Source organism: Podarcis erhardii (genome assembly GCF_964252035.2).
Source record: "Podarcis erhardii genome assembly, chromosome: 12".
Lineage (NCBI taxonomy): Eukaryota > Metazoa > Chordata > Lepidosauria > Squamata > Lacertidae > Podarcis > Podarcis erhardii.
Genome location: NC_138513.1, coordinates 1,055,289 through 1,072,180, shown reverse-complemented (window position 1 = coordinate 1,072,180; position 16,892 = coordinate 1,055,289). Strand labels below are relative to the sequence as shown.

The following is a 16,892-nucleotide window of genomic DNA, read 5'->3' as shown; positions in this document are numbered from 1 at the left end:
TGTGGAGGAGTGGAGACTTGAACCCGGTTCCCCAGATTATGAGACTACCGCTCTTAACCACTACACCACACTGGCTCTCGTAGCATGGGGGGTGTAGCATGGGGGGGCAGGGGCACCTTGGCCATGGGCACACACTTCTGAGGGGGTGCAACCAGGTGACCCCACAACAGGCTCCCTCATGCAAGGGGAAGCCATGGGGAGGCAAGCCAAGCTGTGCCCAGGCCAGGCCTTTGGGGCTGGATGGCAGCTCCTTAGAATCATAGAATCATAGAGTTGGAAGAGACCCCAAGGGCCATCGAGTCCAACCCCCTGCCAAGCAGGAAACACCATCAGAGCACTCCTGACATATGGTTGTCAAGCCTCTGCTTAAAGACCTCCAAAGAAGGAGACTCCACCACACTCCTTGGCAGCAAATTCCACTGTCAAACAGCTCTCACTGTCAGGAAGTTCTTCCTAATGTTTAAGGGGAATCTTCTTTCTTGTAGTTTGGATCCATTGCTCCGTGTCCGCTTCTCTGGAGCAGCAGAAAACAACCTTTCTCCCTCCTCTATGTGACATCCTTTTATATACAGTGGTGCCCCGCAAGACGAACGCCTCGCAAGACGAAAAACTCGCTAGACGAAAGGGTTTTCCGTTTTGGAGGTGCTTCGCAAGACGAATTTCCCTATGGGCTTGCTTCGCAAGACCCAGCTCCACAGGAGGCAGCAAGACCTGGGTTTCCTCACAGCAGGTTCATGAGAGAAGTTGCTGCTCCTTAGCATCAGGTGGAGGAAGCCTGGAGGAAACAGACCCCCCTCTGCCACACACCTGCCTCCCTCCACAGGGCACGGCAGGACCCAAGAGCCCAGCCAGTACCACAAAGGGCTGCTGGATCAGGCCAATGGCCCACCCAGTCCAGAGTCCTGTTCTCACAGTGGCTGACCAGATGCCTGTGGGAAACCAGGGAGGGGAACCTGAGAGCAAGAGCGACTCTCCCCTCCTGATGTTTCTTGCAAGTGGGATTCAAAAGCATTTCCTGCCTCCAGCTGCGGAGGGCAGAGTGTGTGATGGCCTGGGACTCGGAACCAGAGGAGTCTCAGTCTGCACCGGACCCTTTGCCCCAGGCATCATCCGAACCAAGCCTGGGGCCTGATCCTGAAGAGTCCCAGTCTGCACAGGTTCCCCTGCAGCAAACACCAGCTGGGCCAAGTCAGGGGCCTGATCTTGCCCTGGCTCCAGATGCGGGGATGACCTCAGATGACCTTGTTGCCTCCAGCTGGGCATTCACTTCCAGCTGCTCCACTACCAGTTGGGTCAGGGGAGGCTGAGGCGGCCCCTGGGTCTAGTAACCCACCAACGTCTCCCGAGCTGCAGAGACTCAGGTCTGAGAGAAGGAGAGACCTGAGGACTCGCAGGAGGAGTGCTCACCTTTGGGTGAAACAGGGAGGTGAGTTGCCAGGGGATCAGGACCTACCCTGACAAAGATAAAAGGCTGTCGGACCCCGCCCCAGGTTGCGGGAGCAACATTGCTGTGTGCTAGATCCTGCCTGAGATCCTGTACCTGTCCTTGCCTGGTTTCCTGCCTCGGCCCTGTCAGACTGACTCCTAGCAGAGCCTTCGGATTCTGGACCGGTCCTGGACCACGTTTCACGGGTTACCCCTGTGCCCAGTACAGAACACAGCCATCCTGGCTCCCCCCCCTCCATGAATTTATCTAATGCTCTTTCCAAGTCGTCCAGGTTGGGGGCCAGCCCTGCCTCCTGCCACCAACCCACCTAGCTCCTTCCGGCCAATCAGAGAGAGCTTTGCCAGCCTCCCACCTTATCAGCTCTCCTCTGTCAAGCCCAATCCAAGGCTATTGCTGCTGAGTCAGAGTCTGGGCTGCTTGCTCACAGCCTTTAAAAATGCAGCAGCAAGGAGGACCCAGGGGAGAACACTCACTGACTCTGCAGCCGGCAGGGGACTGGGCGGGAAGGCTGCCTGTCCTCACTCCCGACTGGACTTGCAAAGTTGTGAAACACACACACACAACTCCTGCTATGGCAGAGATGCAGGATCGGCCCCAGGAGTGCCAACTGGGCCCCGCGACAATGGGTGCTGGGGGCTGTGGATGCCATGCAGCATGCATGGCCCTGGCACCAAAATTTGTGGGTGTCCGGCCCCTTCACAGGGAATTTAATAAATAATAATAATAATAATAATAATAATAATAATATTCATTATTTATACCCCGCCCATCTGGCTGGGTTTCTCCAGCCACTCTGGGCTGCTTCCAATGGAATATTAAAATACAATAACCTATTAAACATTAAAAGCTTCCCTAAACAGGGCTGCCTTCAGATGTCTTCTAAAAATCTGGTAGTTGTTTTTCTCTTTGACATCTGCTGGGAGGGCGTTCCTCAGGGCGGGTGCCACCACCGAGAAGGCCCTCTGCCTGGTTCCCTGTAACTTGGCTTCTTGCAGGGAGGGAACTGCTTGGCCACCCAGGGGGTTGGCACCTAGGATAGGCCTGCTCTGTGGTTTCTTCCCCCTCCCTACTTCAGTGGCTGAAGCCTAGTCAAGCCAGGCAGGACCCTGCAAACACACATAAAGGTCAGACCGCTGAGGACTTTTCCCTGGAGTAACAGGAAAAGAAAGACAGACCAGGTCCAGGGGCAAAAGGACCCAAACACTGCTGCCAGAAAGGAGTTAAGTGGCTTAAGAAGGCTGCATCTTCCCTCCTGAGTTCCACATAATCCACCCCCCACCCCTCCCTGCCTTCATCCCCCTCCCATTTCAGGCAAGGGAGGGGGCCACACAGAGCAGGGAAGCCTCTCTTCCTTGCCCCTCCCCTGCACAAAGAATCAGCCAGCTCCTACAAGTGGTTTTATTTTTCTCTCTGCTCAATGGCCGGGGTTCCAACTGGAGCTAGGAGCCCAAAGCAGAGGTGGTCAGGATCCTGCCTGCAACCAGGCCAGAGGGGCTCGTTGCTGATTTGCCAGACACAGACTCGTCCCCATTCTGCTTCCAGGAGGAGAGCAGGGCATCGGCCTTCAGAAAAGCCCCTGGCTTCACCCAAGGCAACTAGGCACCCAGCTGGCTCCAGGGGTCAGATCCAGACTTGGGGGGTGGGGTGGGCAGCCCCATCATTGCCATGCCACCTGGACCAGTCTGCTGTGATTCTCCAGGAGTGGGGGGGGGGCATGACTCACCATCAGGCAGAGGCTTCCAAGAGATGAGCTGCCTCCTTCGGAAACTTCATGCAGCTGTGATGGCAACGCAGCAGAGAAGAAAAACCCCGAGGAGGAGGAGGAGGAGGAGGAGGAGGAGGAGGAGGAGGAGGAGCTGCTGGAGGCAAAGGCCAAATCATTCCCACACACAGGGAGGGACACAGTGGCGGTGGTGGGTCACAGATCCCTGGGAAAACGGAGTCTAGAATGGTAGCGTTGGGGGCACCCAAGGGTCATCAAGTCCAACCCCCTGCAATGCAGGAGTCGTCATCCAACTGCTTGGCTGACTGCGAGGCCGAGGGAGTTGCCCAGCACCCCCCCCACCTGGCAGAGTCAGCACCCACCTGCAGGAAGGAGGCACCCACCGGGGGCATCGTGGGGGGCAAGATGTAGGGGTGCCCAACTGAACCCTCCTGGGGGAAAGGGGAGTTCACCAGCACAGGAGGGACAGAGTGACTAGGTTAATAATAATAATAATAATAATAATAATAAATATAAATAAATAAATAAATAAATAAATAAATAAATAAATTGTAATAGTATTTGATTTACACCCCACCCATCTGGGCAGCTCCCAACAGAATATTAAAAACAGAATAAAACATCAAACATTGAAAACTTGCCTAAACAGGGATGCCTTCAGATGTCTTCTAAAAGTCAGATAGTTGTTTATTTCCTTGACATCTGATGGGAGGGTGTTCCACAGGGAGGGCGCCACCACCAAGAAGGCCCTCTGCCTTGTTCCCTGTAACCTCACTTCTCACAGGGAGGGAACCACCAGAAAGCCCTCGGAATTGGACCTCAGTGTCTGGGCAGAATGATGGGGGTGGAGATGTTCCTTCAGTTATACTGGACCGAGGCCAGCACCAACAATTTGAATTTTGCTCGGAAATGTCCTGGGAGCCAATGTAGGTATTTCAGGACCGGTGTCATAGGGTCTCGGAGGCTGCTCCCAGTCCCTAGTTAATGCTTGCAATTCCTGCATTGCAGGGGGTTGGACTGGATGACCTTTGGGGTGCCTTCCAACTTTATGCTTCCTACAGGTCCCAGGATATTTGAGACTTTGGGGGATGGGTAGTGGGGTCACTCCAAGGCCTCCCCAAGCGCCGAGGAGGAGGGGAGGGCTCAGCCGCTGGCATTTTGTGCTCCCCACACACATCAGCACGTAGGAAATTGCCAGATACAGAGTCAGACCCCTCGGTTCAGCTCAGCATCTCTTCCTCTGGGTTTCAGGCGGGAACTGACATTCTGCCTCCCAAGCAGCTCCTCTTTCCCGCTGCGCTGTCCGACCTGCCGAGGCCGGCAAGTCGCGCAGGCAAGAAAACACGCGCAGCCGGGGAGCAGGAAGAGACTCCTCCGACCTCCCCTCTGGAGAGCCCGGCTGCGCTTTCGAACCACAGACCGCCACCACCCCGGCCCGCGGGCGCCCCCGGGGTCCCTTCGCCCTGCAAGCCGCCGAGCCTACCTGCTCCGGGCCAGGTAGATCTCAAAGGTCCGGCAGCGGCGGCGGGGTCGCTTAGACTTGAGCCGCCTGGCGCCCCCATTTTCTGACGCCGCGGCGGTGGGGCTGCGCTGGGCCGGCGCGCAGCGGAGCCGCGGGATCCATGTCTGGAAGGGAAAAAGTAAACAGGGCGCAGGGGCAGTGGAGAAGCCTCTCTTCGGCCAGGCGCCCCCTGATCTGCCCAGGCAGGGAGAGGCCGATGCCCGCCGCCGGCTCGAAAGGGGAGCCCAGCTTGGCGGAGGCGCGCAAGATGCGCGCAGCGTCGGAGGCGCGCAGGAGCGCGGGGATCTCCACGGGAAGGCTGCGCCCCAGAAGGGTCGCGGGACTCCGTCGGCCCCAGCACAGCCCTTCTCCGCCTTGGGAATGGGGGTGGGGGGCTTTGTCTCGGGCGCAGGTCGCGGCCCCTCCTGGGCTAGGGGCGCGCAGGGTGAGAGACAGACGACTGGCCCGCGCGGAGAGGAAGGCTGCGCTCCCAAACAGCCCCCCGGGAAAACTAAGCGCGAAGGGCCGCCGCCAGCGCTGCGCCCCTCTCCCACCTCGCCGGACCCGCGTACCTGGCGGGGTCTCCGGCGCGGCCGGCGCCGGCTCGGGCACCCGCGTTGCTCTTTCGCCAGGCGCCTGCGCGGTGCTGCGCAGAGAGGGGGAGAGCCCTTATATGCGCCGCTCTCACGGCAGGGCAGCCCCACCGCTCGGAAGTGGGGCGCTTCTGTGGCACGTGGGGATGGAGGCAGCGTCAGACTCCCAACCCGAGGCGCCCCGCGGAAATGGGACGCCCCCTCCTAAAAAAAATAAAATAGCCAGAGACATTCCCCGCTCAGTTGCTGAGGAGAGCGGATTTGCACCCCACCCAAGACAACTTAGACCCGCGAGCCATGTGCTCAACAGTCCTTGGGGAGCTTTTGCTCGCGAGGAGGACCGCGGGAGAAGGGGCAATGGAGGATGGCGCATGGCCACCAACGCTGGGAGTAGCCAACTAGGGAGCAGAGAAACCGAGGGCAGTGTGGGGGCAGATCTTCTTTCAGAATAATGGCTGCCAAGTGCTGGGGGCAGCGCAGTGGGGAGAGATCAACACCCTCCAGATCAGGGGTCAGCAACCTTTTTCAGCTGGTGCGTCCACCTCCCTCCCTTGTGGGGGGCCGGACTATATTTTGAAGGGAAAAAATGAACGAATTCCTTTGCCCCACAAATCACCCAGAGATGCAGTTTAAATAAAAGGACACATTCTACTCATGGAAAAACACGCTGATTCCTGGACCGTCTGCGGGCCGGATTGAGAAGGCGATTGGGCCGGATCCGGCCCCCGGGCCTTAAGTTGCCTACCCCTGCTCCAGATCATAGGTTCACATGGGGCAAAGAGAGACCTGCACTGCCAGGGGTTGGACTAGATCACTCATAGTCCCTTCCAACTCTACAATTCTGAACCTATGATTTTAGGGGGCTGATTTTAAGGTAGCAGCCCATCTAGGAAAAGGAAAACTCTGATCTTAAACCTCTGCTGCCTTGCGGGATATCTTCAGGAGAAGAGACGGCTAACAAATCCGAAGGCTAACAAATCCAGGGTGGAGTCCTTAAGGTGGTTGGATAGTGTCTTGTCCGCCTCCTTCCAGCAACTCCTGCAGCCCAGCTGGGGCCAAACGTCTTGCTCTGCTTTCCTTTGGACCCCATCAGCCAGGCCAAGAGGCGGGTCTTGTAGTCTGGGCAACCCCCCCCCCATGCACACAGCCCAGGCTTGCACCCCAGGGGGAGCCCACTTCAGTGCTGATAACTCAGCCGTTTGACTTCACCCGTCCCCCATGTGCAATGCCAATCATTATTCTAAATTCCCCCCCCCCATGAAGGACTGAGCTGTTGCTGTTGCTCCGTCCCTCTCCATCCCCCAACCCCCAAACAGGAGGAGAGACCCAGGTGACACAGGCAGGGCAATTGCAGCAGCAAGGAAACGTTTAATTGGTTTTCTCGGTTTTTGTAAAAATTGGGTCAGTGGGTCTTCTTTTCCGTCCCCCCACCAGACACCAAGCACAGCAGCCTCCCTCCTTGTGCCCCCCGCCCGGTCAGGTGCTGTTGGCCTGCTCCTGCTCAAAGAGCGCCATGGCCAGGTGGGATCGGGAGCCGAGTCCTTGCAGGTTGCTGAGGACGCAGCGGTGGTAGAGCTCCTCGCTCAGGCGGGGGTTGCAGCCCCGCAAGACATACTTCTGCGCCAGCCCCGGCTCCGCCGCCCGGAAGACGTGCAGCTCCGAGTAGCGCAGGAAGACATCAAAGGCCTCCAGGCCCTCCAGAGCCTCCTCACGGTCCAGCACGTCGGACGCCAGCCTTGCGCGGGCCGCCATGTAGTCCGCGTTGTAGAAGCAGGCCTCCGAGAAGGCCTGCCGGTCAAAGCGCCCATCGCGAGGGAAGTCGGAGGCGGCCGAAGCGCCCCCGCCGGCCGCCTGCTCGCCCCCACGGAAGGCCAGCGCCGGGTTGAACTCCTGGAAGTGGACAGGGAAGAAGACCTGCCAGTTGCTGATGGCGTTCATGCGGCAGCGGTTGAGGACCTCGGCCGTGACCTCCGTCCAGACGCTGGCCAGGAAGAAGAGTGTGTCCACGGGGTGCTTCTTGGAGACGATGTCCATCAGCTTGACCTGGGAGGGGACCTCTGTCTTGACGCTGATCCAGGGAATCTTGACGTCTGAGTAGCGCCTCTCCAGCTCGGCCACCATGGCCTTGGCCCCGGCAAAGACGTCCACCTGCCCCACGCGCTGGGCGTCGTAGGGGTCGTAGACGAAGAGCAGGGTCAGGCGGGAGTTGTCCCTGGCGTCCAGGGCGTTGGTGGCAAAGGCGTCCAGGAAGCCCCCCAGGAAGTCCAGCTCCGGCACGGTGAGGGGCAGCACCAGCTGCAGGCGGGTGGCCTCCGTGACGTAGGGCATGGGGATGATCTCCACCTGGCTGAGCGGGCGCAGGAGCTGGACACGCTTGGAGAGGAGGTGGCTGTGGCCCTTCTGGGTGACGGCCTCCAGCAGCAGCTCCAGCTGGTACTCCATCCCCCGCGTGGGGTCGAAGCGGCGGTAGCCGTTGAGCAGCCGGCGCTTGCGGAAGCGCAGCTGCGGCTGGTAGCGCCGGTTCAGCTGCTCCAGCGCCGCCTGCAGGATGTCGCCCACGTCCGCCTTGCTGGCCCCCTGCAGCTCGCACTTGGGGGCCCCGTCGGGGCAGGAGAAGAGGTGCTGCTCCGTGAAGTAGTCCCAGCCAATCACCTCGAAGCGGGACTTGGGGGAAAAGGGGGCGCTGACCCCCACGGGCCACGACAGCTCTGCCTCCCCCGACGGCATCAGCGCTGTCAGGTTGCGGATCTGAGCCTGCCGGGGAGAGAGGAGGAGAACCCCCGTTAAGACGTCCCCCGACCTTCTCCCTCGCCGCACTGAAGGAATGGGTTTTCCAAACCCAAAACTGACTGTGCAGGCAGTTTGAAATGGGCACCAAAATCCCTATTTTTCCTTAGCTAAAATCCATTAACTTGAGTCAATGTATAAACAAAAACCCAGCTGTATAAACAAGTGCTCAGAGCCCTCTCCTTTATCAGTTTGTGACGGCAAGGACGACCTTGGCTGTTCCAGTGGAGTAGGGATGACATGTCTAGGTCTTATCTTACGTCCTGACGCACAGACCTAGTCCGGGAACAGCGCCAGAGTGTGTTTTTGGAGTTGGTGACCTCTTGCTCCAAGATAAGAGTAGGAACAGGAATACCCTTTTATGGTCAGAAGCACAGGAAGGAAAACCCTTTTCTGGTTAAGAGTACCGGAGCAGGAACATCTGTGATGTCAACCTGCGTGTACAAATTGAGGTGGATGGATTCCTGGGGAAGGGGGGGAGAGGGTGCCTGGAGGAGATATATACTGCCTGAAATCTCTCATTTCTTTGGACTTGCTGTGGACTGACCTCGCAAGTGCCTTTCTGCTGTTCCGGAGAGCAGAAATAAAAAACTCTTTCTCTGAACCAACCCTTGGTGTCATTTGACTTCCTTCCTCCTGTCCGGGAGCAACGCAGACCCAATCGGTGAACTCCAATAAGGCTACAGCACAGCTGGACCACCCGGTGGCAGGGGCTGGAAAAGGGGGTTTCCAAAAAGTATAGCTCAGCCCGAAACAAAGGATGCTGAAGGAATCTACAAGGCCTGGTGTGTCATGGACTGAACCAGTTGGGGTCCGGGGGTCGAAGAAGGTGTGGGAAGCTGAAGAGGGGACAGGGCTTAGTGAGCAGGGGGAGTCTGTGGCAGAGGGCAGTACAGAATCAGAGGCAGAAGTTGAGGTGGGAGAGGAGGGAGGCCAAGAGGCAGAGAGGAGTCTGGCTGGGGAAGAAGCACAGGGTGTCTCCTCCTCCTCCTGCTGCTGCAACAACACACTCCCTTCCCACCTTGTCTCCCAGAACCAGAAGAGGGCTGAAAAGGGCAGAGCAGCAGTAGGCTGCACACAGGCACAGTCTCCAGTTGCTTGGATAAAGCCCTGGAGAGAAGGAGAGTTATAGATGGCTGTGGGAAGGCAGGGACTTTCAGTCTTGGTAACTGATATAAATTATTGTGACTTCTATGCTTTGGATCAGATTACTGTTACGTGTATGATCTTTGCTGTCTGTTTTGTTTGTTTCTTCAGCTTGTAAACTGCCTTGTGCATAGTAATATCCAAGGGCAGCATATAAATTAAAAGTGAATTGAAATGAAATTCATGGGGGCAGGACCTGCGGGGGATGAACCGCTGGGCTTGTCAGGCCTGAAACTCATGGCGTTCTTGCTAATAAAGCGTTAACTCCTACTCTGAGTACTGCCACTACTGCTGGCTGGCTCTTTGCAGCTAGACCCACCCGGTGGTCTCCAGCCCACCAGGCCCAACATGTGATGACTCTCCTTCACTGGAGATTCCTAGGCAGAGGTTGGGGGGCCACCTGCCAGGGGTTCTGGAGCTGTGGCTCCTGGCCCTGCAGGGGGCTGGACTGGATGACCTTGTGGTCCTGTCCAACGCTGCAGTTCTGTAATAGTAGCAACAGTAATTTATTATTTGTACCCCGCCTATCTGGCCAGGTTTCCCCAGCCACTCTGGGTGGCTTCCCACAAAGAATTAAAAATACATTAAAATGTCACACATTAAAAACTTCCCTGAAGAGGGCTGCCTTAAGATGTCTTCTAAAAGTCAGATAGTTGTTTATCTCCCTGACATCTAATGGGAGGGCGTTCCACAGGGTGGGTGCCACCACCAAGAAGGCCCTCTGCCTGGTTCCCTGTAGCTTAGCTTCTCGCAATGAGGGAACCGGCAGAAGGCCCTCGGAGCTGGACCTCAGTGTCCGGGCTTAACAATGGGTGTGGAGATGCTCCTTCAGGTCTACTGGGCCTTTGAGGCCGTTTAGGGCCTTAAAGGTCAACACCAACACTTTGAATTGTGCTCGGAAACGTACTGGGAGCCAATGTAGGTCTTTCAGGACAAATGTAATGTGGTCTCGGCGGCTGCTCCCAGTCACCAGTCTGGCTGCCAGGTTTCCAGGTTACCTTCAAAGGTAGCCCCACAGAGAGCGCATTGCAGTAGTTCAAGCTACTGTGATTCTATTACCGCAATACATTTCAGGGTGGGGGGTGGGGGAGGGAAGGTGCCAAATGGTCTCAGCCAGTTCATGTTCTGCTCCCAGGGGGTGCGTCTGAGGCACCTGGGCTGGATTGCAGAGCCCAGAAGCCCCCGCAAGGCTCTCCTCAGTCAGGAGGGCAACTAACGCCTCTCCCTGCAAGTGCACTGGATGAGAGAGAAGAACTGACGGAAAGGACTGGCAGAGGCCGAGACCAGGAAGAGGAGACGGTGAAGAAGATTGGAAAATTTAAAGTCTATATAGGGAAATTTTGTAAAATTTAATGAGGGACAGAAAAATCTTGGAATGGAATTTTTTTTTTGGCCTTGGTGGAAATGTTTTAAGAGGTTAAGTGTAAATAGGTATATTAGATTTAATGGGGAATAAGATTAAAAATATTTTAAGATAAAGGATTTGCTGAGATAACGTTTAGAAGTGGAATACAAGGAGGGAGGTGAGAGGAGGTCAATGAAACAAGGGAATGAAAGTTAGATTATGGTAAAGGTATGATGTGTGTTTTTAAATTGTTCTTGTTTTGTTTTGTATAGTTTATGGTGTTTAGATGTTAAGGTTGTGTTTTGTATTGTCCATATTGCATTGTTTCTTTTGTTTCTTCTTTCTTTTTCTTTCTTTTCCTGTAAGTTTTAAAAGTAATAAATATCATTCTTTTTTAAAAAAGAGAAGAGCCAGCAGCCGGTCTTTCCTGTGGGGCGGCTGGGGGGCGGCAGGCCAGGCCAGACAGTTCCTCACCCCTGAGCCCTTTTGCAGAAGGGGCAGCAGGGAAATGGCCCAAACTAGCCAGCAAAGCCTTGGTCTGCAGGCAATCTAAGAAAGAAGCCGAGTTGCAGGAACTCCAGGCTCTCAGACACCAACCCCACACTCCCAGCCTGGGCCCAGCAGCCGCTGCAGGCACCCCAAATCACCTTCATGCACCCCACCCCCAACTGTCAGCCCCCAGAAGCCTCCAGCTGCCCATACTGGGAGATCCTCAGCTGAAGAAGGTGGGGCTTGCAGGGGTCTGATCCTGCCCAGCAGCTCCTTTGTAGTCTGAACAAAACAAAACAACAACAACAGACTTTCCGTTCCACCAGATGCTGCGTAGAGAGAACAGTGTGCAAAAGGATGACTTTGCGTCCCCCTCCAGGGACACCCTGAGAATCAGGGACGCTTGGAGCCCCTGGTGTCACCCTGTTTGCTTCTTTGGAAGGGACCCTGCCTTAGAAATCCCAGGATGCCGGGACCCCCCCCCCCCGCCTTGCCAGAAGGTGACCCACAGCTGCTCCCACCCTCCCTGCCTGAGACCAGCACCCGGCGGCCTCCATCCTCTCTACCAGTGAGATAGACTGTGGGGGGTGGGGGGGGTCTCTCCCCTCTTTACCTGCAGCTCCTCTATCTCTTGGTAGGTCTGCTCCAGCTTGATCCGGCTGAACCTCTTATGCAGGCGGTACATGAGGGTGGGCTCCGTGACGGGGTGCACGGCAATCGCTCCCCAAAAGTTTTCTCCCTCCTCCTTCTCTGGGTCCGCATTCTTGGCCAGTTCATAGGACAGGTAATTCTGACCCTAAGAGAGGGAGGGAGGAAATGATGGTCTCCTGGTCCTTCTCTGCAGAAGTATTTGCACCAAAGACTTACTATCAGCTGCCTCTTTTTCCATCCCCAAAAGCAGATGTGCCACAGATGTTTAATCCTCATCACAACCACCCTGCAAAGCGGGTTAAGCTGAGAACACGTGACCCAAAGTCTACTAGCCTGTGCTCTCACTGAATGGGAATTCAAACTCGCCTCCTGGCTCCAATCTCCCGACATGCACCCTGCAGCCACAGAGAGCCGGACGAAGGCAATGACCAGCCGGCTCCCTTTGCTCTTCTGCACAAATCCTTCCCTGCTTTTCTCTCTCCCCAACTTAAACTTCTCAGAATGTGGAGATTTGCCTTGGGACTGGCGTTGTCCCCTAAGCCCAAGCAAACCACTACTATGGGGCTATCTGGCAAGAGCAGGCGTCTTTGAAACGGACCAGGAAGCAGGCAAGGCCTGCCTTAACCAACCCCTGTCTCCCAAGTCCCCCAACTGCCTCCCCAGATATTGAAAAAATCCAGAGAGACAGAAGTAGCAAGTCGGAGGCTGAGCGAGCCCCACAGCATTCACACAGATGTCCCACTGGGAGGGGCTCCAAGTGTAAAGAGGGCACTGGCTTCCCTGGAGCAGCTCTGGCTCTGTGGGACTCCTGCCTGCCTCCATCTCCTAGCCTATTGACCTTTGGGATTCCTGCCTCTGGACCTGCAGGACTCCTGCCTGCCTGGCCTCATTTCCTAGCCCCATGGCCCTGTGGAACTCCTGCCTGCCTCCCTCCCTCCATGCCCCATTTCCTAGCCCCTTGGCCCTGTGGGACTCTTGTCTCTAGCCCAGTGGGACTCTCGCCTGCCTCCCTCCTTCCATGCCCCATCTCCCAGCCCTTTGGCCTTGTGGGACTCTTGTCTCTAGCCCAGTGGGACTCCTGCCTGCCTCCCTCCCTCCATGCCCCATCTCCCAGCCCCTTGGCCCTGTGGGACTCTTGTCTCTAGACCAGTGGGACTCCCGCCTGCCTGCCTCCATGCCCCATCTCCCAGCCCCTTGGCCCTGTGGGACTCTTGTCTCTAGACCAGTGGGACTCCCGCCTGCCTGCCTCCATGCCCCATCTCCCAGCCCCTTGGCCCTGTGGGACTCTTGTCTCTAGCCCCGTGGGACTCCCGCCTGCCCACCTGGTGCTGGGAGGTGCAGCTGGTGCCCAGGAAGTCTGCTAGGCAGCGGCCCAGCCACTCGTCCGGCCGCAGGCTGAGGATCTCATTGCGGCAGCTGTCCAGGTGAGGGTGCAGCTTGAGGAGGAGGCTGCGGGAGAGCAGGTAGCCAAAGCCGCCGTGGCAATAGCGCGCCTGCTCGTCCCCGCCAATGAACTCCTCCGCCCGGCCCAGGTAGACGTCCTTGTGGATGCTCAGGTGGGCCACCAGCGCCTTGAGCCGCTCCGGCTGGACGTAGGTGTCGTCCTGCATGACGAAGAACCAGTCGAAGTCGCCCCCGAAGTGCTGGTGGATGTAGCGCACCGTCTCGTACATGAGCCACACGGGCCGCTCGTCCCCGTGCGACACCAGCGCCAGGCCGTGGGGCACCTTGGCCCCTCGCAGCCCCGTGAAGTAGAGGAGGTGGGGGAAGTGGTGGGCGGCCGTCTTGTTGACGGCCACGGCCAGGGTGCCCAGGGTGGCCTTGGAGGTCAGCACGGCCACAAAGAGCCGCTCGCGGAAGCCCAGCTCCGTCTGGATGTAGCGCGTCCTGTGAAAGGAGGAGGAGAAGAAGGGGAGTTTTTTGTCTCAAGGGGAAAGAGACAGAAGTAAAAAGGTGCTCGAAACTGTGATACGATGCAATGCGACATACAGATATGGTGAGGGCTGGAGTCTGGGGCTGGTCAGCAAGAAAGGAAGCAAATCTCCAGTGCCAGGGAAGGTAGTAACAACAGCAGCAGCAGCAGCCACAACAACAACAACAACAAATCATTTACCCACTGCCCATCTGACTGGGCAGCTTCCAGCAAATTATAAAAGCACAGTAAAACATCACACATTAAAAACTTCCCTTTGAAGAGTTAACTCTTTATTCAAAAAAACAAAATGCAGTGGTACCTTGGTTCCCAAACGGCTTAGCTGATGAACAAATCAGCTCCCGGATGCTGAAAACCTGGAAGTAAGTCTTCTGGTTTTCAAACGTTTTTTGGAAGCTGAACGTCTGATGCAGCTGTCAGCTATTGTTTCCGGAACTGATTATGTTCGAGAACCAAGGTACCACCGTAGACTCAGCCTAGTGGTCCCAGCAACCCTCCCCAGTAGGTCTTGCCCCGATGGAGCAGTTGCCAGGACTTAGGGGCCCTGCCCCCCACCCCCATGGCTCCTCCCCTCCCTCCTGGATGTTTCCCAAGCAGCCTCCAGCTGTGCCTGGGTACCTCTAACCTCTGTCTGGCTCTCCTCAGTATCCTGCGCGTTCTTGGACCCCAGGGAGGAGCAGAGCTTGTCACTGCGGGATGGGGGAGTCCTGGATCCTTTCAGTGCTGGAAACTCTAGATATATAAGCTAGGCACTTAAACCAGGGTTCCAGTCGCCTAGTTGTCATTTTTGGGCAAGGAGACTCTAAAGCCTTCTTTATCAAAGGACAGACTGATTGCGTCTCAGTCAAACATCTGGCTAGTTCAGAGGACCACCCTGAGCTCAGTTAGGAGCTCTGAGAACTTAAAGAAGGAAAGCCCCATCAATCTTGGCCTGGAGAGCGCTGAATGGGCCTGTGTCTCTGCCTCTGCTCCTTGCCTGCTGGCCACCAACGGGGCCAGAGAGCTCTCCGGGTGCAGCTGGGAGCCTGAGCTACCGCAACTCGGGGGGAGACTCACAACGCTGCTCCTGGGCACTCGCACGCCACAGGTTCCTTGGGGTGCAGACAGAAAGAGGGAAAACTCCTCATGAGCGTGAACGCTCCTCCCTCCCCACAGACCTGCATCACAGCAGCAGCAGCAGCCCCTGGATCAGGGTGCATGGGGCACTCGGGCCCGTTCTCCCGGGGAAAGGGCACCACCAGCTCCGAAGATTATGAAACCATGCATGGCAAGGGGAAAGTAGGGAAGGAAAAGTTTCCCTCCTTAGTCTCATGACACTAGAACTCATGGGAATCCCATGAAGCAGAATGTTGGTCAGACTTGGGGCAGAGAAAAATAATAATAATAATAATAATTTATTATTTGTACCCCGCCCATCTGGCTGGGTTTCCCCAGCCACTCTGAGCGGCTTCCATAAAAACCAGAAATACACTAAAATATCACAGATTAAAAACTTCCCTGAACAGGGCTGAATTCATGGAGGAGGAGGAGGTGGAGGAGAGGGCCATGAAGGGCTCTTAGCCAGGATGATCATGCTGCGCCTCCCGTGGGAGGGAGCAGGAGGTCTTGAGTTCAAATCCTGCTTGCAGGCTTCCCATAATAGGCATCTGACTGAACCCTGTGAGAAGTGGGTGCTGGACTAAAGGGACCAGGCAGGCAGACTCTTCTTCTGGAACCTCCAGGTACAGAGGCAGTCTATCTAGATTCCTAGTTCTCTTCTGAGAGTCTTTGCTTCCCCCAAAGCCAGAGGACTTTGACCTCGGCACTGTGATCCAAGTGACGGTCACCTCCAGCCTGGATTATTGTAACTCGTTCTATGTGGGGCTGCCCTTGAGACTGACCCAGAAACTCCAGCGGGTGCAGAATGCCGTGGCGAGACTCCTTACGGGGTCCTTGGATCACATTCATCCAGTGCGCTGGCTCCCAGTGGAGTACAGGGTCAGGTTTAAGGTGCTGGTTTTAACCTTTAAAGCCCTATACAGCCTAGGACCCTCGTACCTAGGGGACCGCCTCTCCTGGTATGTCCCACGGAGGACCTTATGGTCTTCAAACAAAAACTTCTTGGAGATACCGGGCCACAGGGAGCTTAGACTGGCCTCGACCAGAGCCAGGGCTTTTTTGGCTGTGGCCCCGATCTGGTGGAACGCTCTGTCCCAAGAGACCAGGGCCCTGTGGGACTTGACATCTTTCCGCAGGGCCTGCAAGACGGAGCTGTCCCACCAGGCCTTTGGCCAAGGCACAGTCTGAGCCCCTCCTTTGGCAATCCTCGCAGAACTCTAGCCCAATGGTTGCCATTAATTTGATTTGGAACCGATTTTAAAATGATTTTAGAACGCTGTATTACTTTTATTGTTGTTAGCCGCTCTGAGCCTGGAATCAACTGGGGAGGGTGGGATATAAATAAATTATTATTATTATTATTATTATTATTAGGGACTGTTGGCAAAAGCCTTGCTTACCTCTGGCATGACAGTGCTCCTCCTCCCCAAAGCCCCTGGAGCCCAGCTCTGGGGAGGGGGAGAAGGCTTGCCCCTCCAGGCTCGCCCCTTACCTGAGCACCTTCTTGTAGGGCTTGCTGGGGTCCCTGTAGTAAGGCACGATGCGCGGCTTGAACTCCTCCTGCGACTCCTCGCCCTCCTTCCTGCCCGGCCCCGCTCCTCCTCCTCCTCCTCCGGCCCCCGGCAGCCCCTCTCCGTCTGGCTGGCGCCCATGGCCGAGCGCGGCTCCGCCGGCGGCGTCGGCGCAAGAGTCTCCGGCGTCGCCCTGGATCCACGAGACGCGCAGCAGGCTCAGGCTGCAGCCCAGCGACAGACCCAGCAGCAGCGGCAGCGCCGGGCGCAGCACCGCCAGCACCGTGGCCACGCGCATGGCCGGCGGCGGGCGCCCGGACGGGGCAGCCGGGGCTCCGCGACCATGGAGCGGCGAGCCGAGGGGAAGCGGGGCGCCTTGCCGGACGCGCCGTCCAGGGCCGGGGCGAAGCGCAAACCTGGGAGCGGGGAGGAAGGAAGGAAGGAAGGAAGGAAGGAAGGGGGTCACCGTGGAAGACAGCGGCACCCACCCCACGACGTGCCCCCAGGAGGAGGGCAAGGGGACCACCCCGACCGCGCCGTCTAAGGCCGGGGCGAAGCGCAGAGCGGGGAGCGGGGAGCGGGGAAGGAAGGAGGTCACCAGGGCGCCCCTGGGCAGCACGGAAGACGGCGCCACCCACCCCACAATGCGCCCCCCACAAGGGAGCGAG

At 57.0% G+C, this 16,892-nt stretch overlaps 1 protein-coding gene across 1 annotated transcript; it reads right to left on the bottom strand.

Moving 5' to 3' along the window:
• Positions 1–6,612: 6,612 nt before the first annotated feature.
• CHPF2 (chondroitin polymerizing factor 2) lies at positions 6,613–16,612 on the bottom strand. The gene is made up of 4 exons (XM_081834284.1): positions 16,206–16,612; positions 13,005–13,569; positions 11,645–11,827; positions 6,613–8,018 (listed from the first exon to the last, which is right to left on the bottom strand). The coding sequence occupies exons 1-4, from the start codon at positions 16,520–16,522 to the stop codon at positions 6,741–6,743; spliced, it is 2,343 nt and encodes a 780-aa protein (XP_081690410.1). The 5' UTR covers positions 16,523–16,612; the 3' UTR covers positions 6,613–6,740.
• Between the last annotated feature and the right edge of the window lie 280 nt (positions 16,613–16,892).

Bases quoted from the DNA above. Each gene is read 5' to 3' on its own strand.
- CHPF2 (XM_081834284.1), bottom strand. From the start codon at position 16,522: ATGCGCGTGGCCACGGTGCTGGCGGTGCTGCGCCCGGCGCTGCCGCTG. The intron at 13,570-16,205 runs GTAAGGGGCGAG...CTCCTTTCACAG, and splicing joins CCCTACAAGAAGGTGCTCAG to GACGCGCTACATCCAGACGG. The intron at 8,019-11,644 runs GTAAAGAGGGGA...TCTCCCCGGCAG, and splicing joins AAGAGATAGAGGAGCTGCAG to GCTCAGATCCGCAACCTGAC.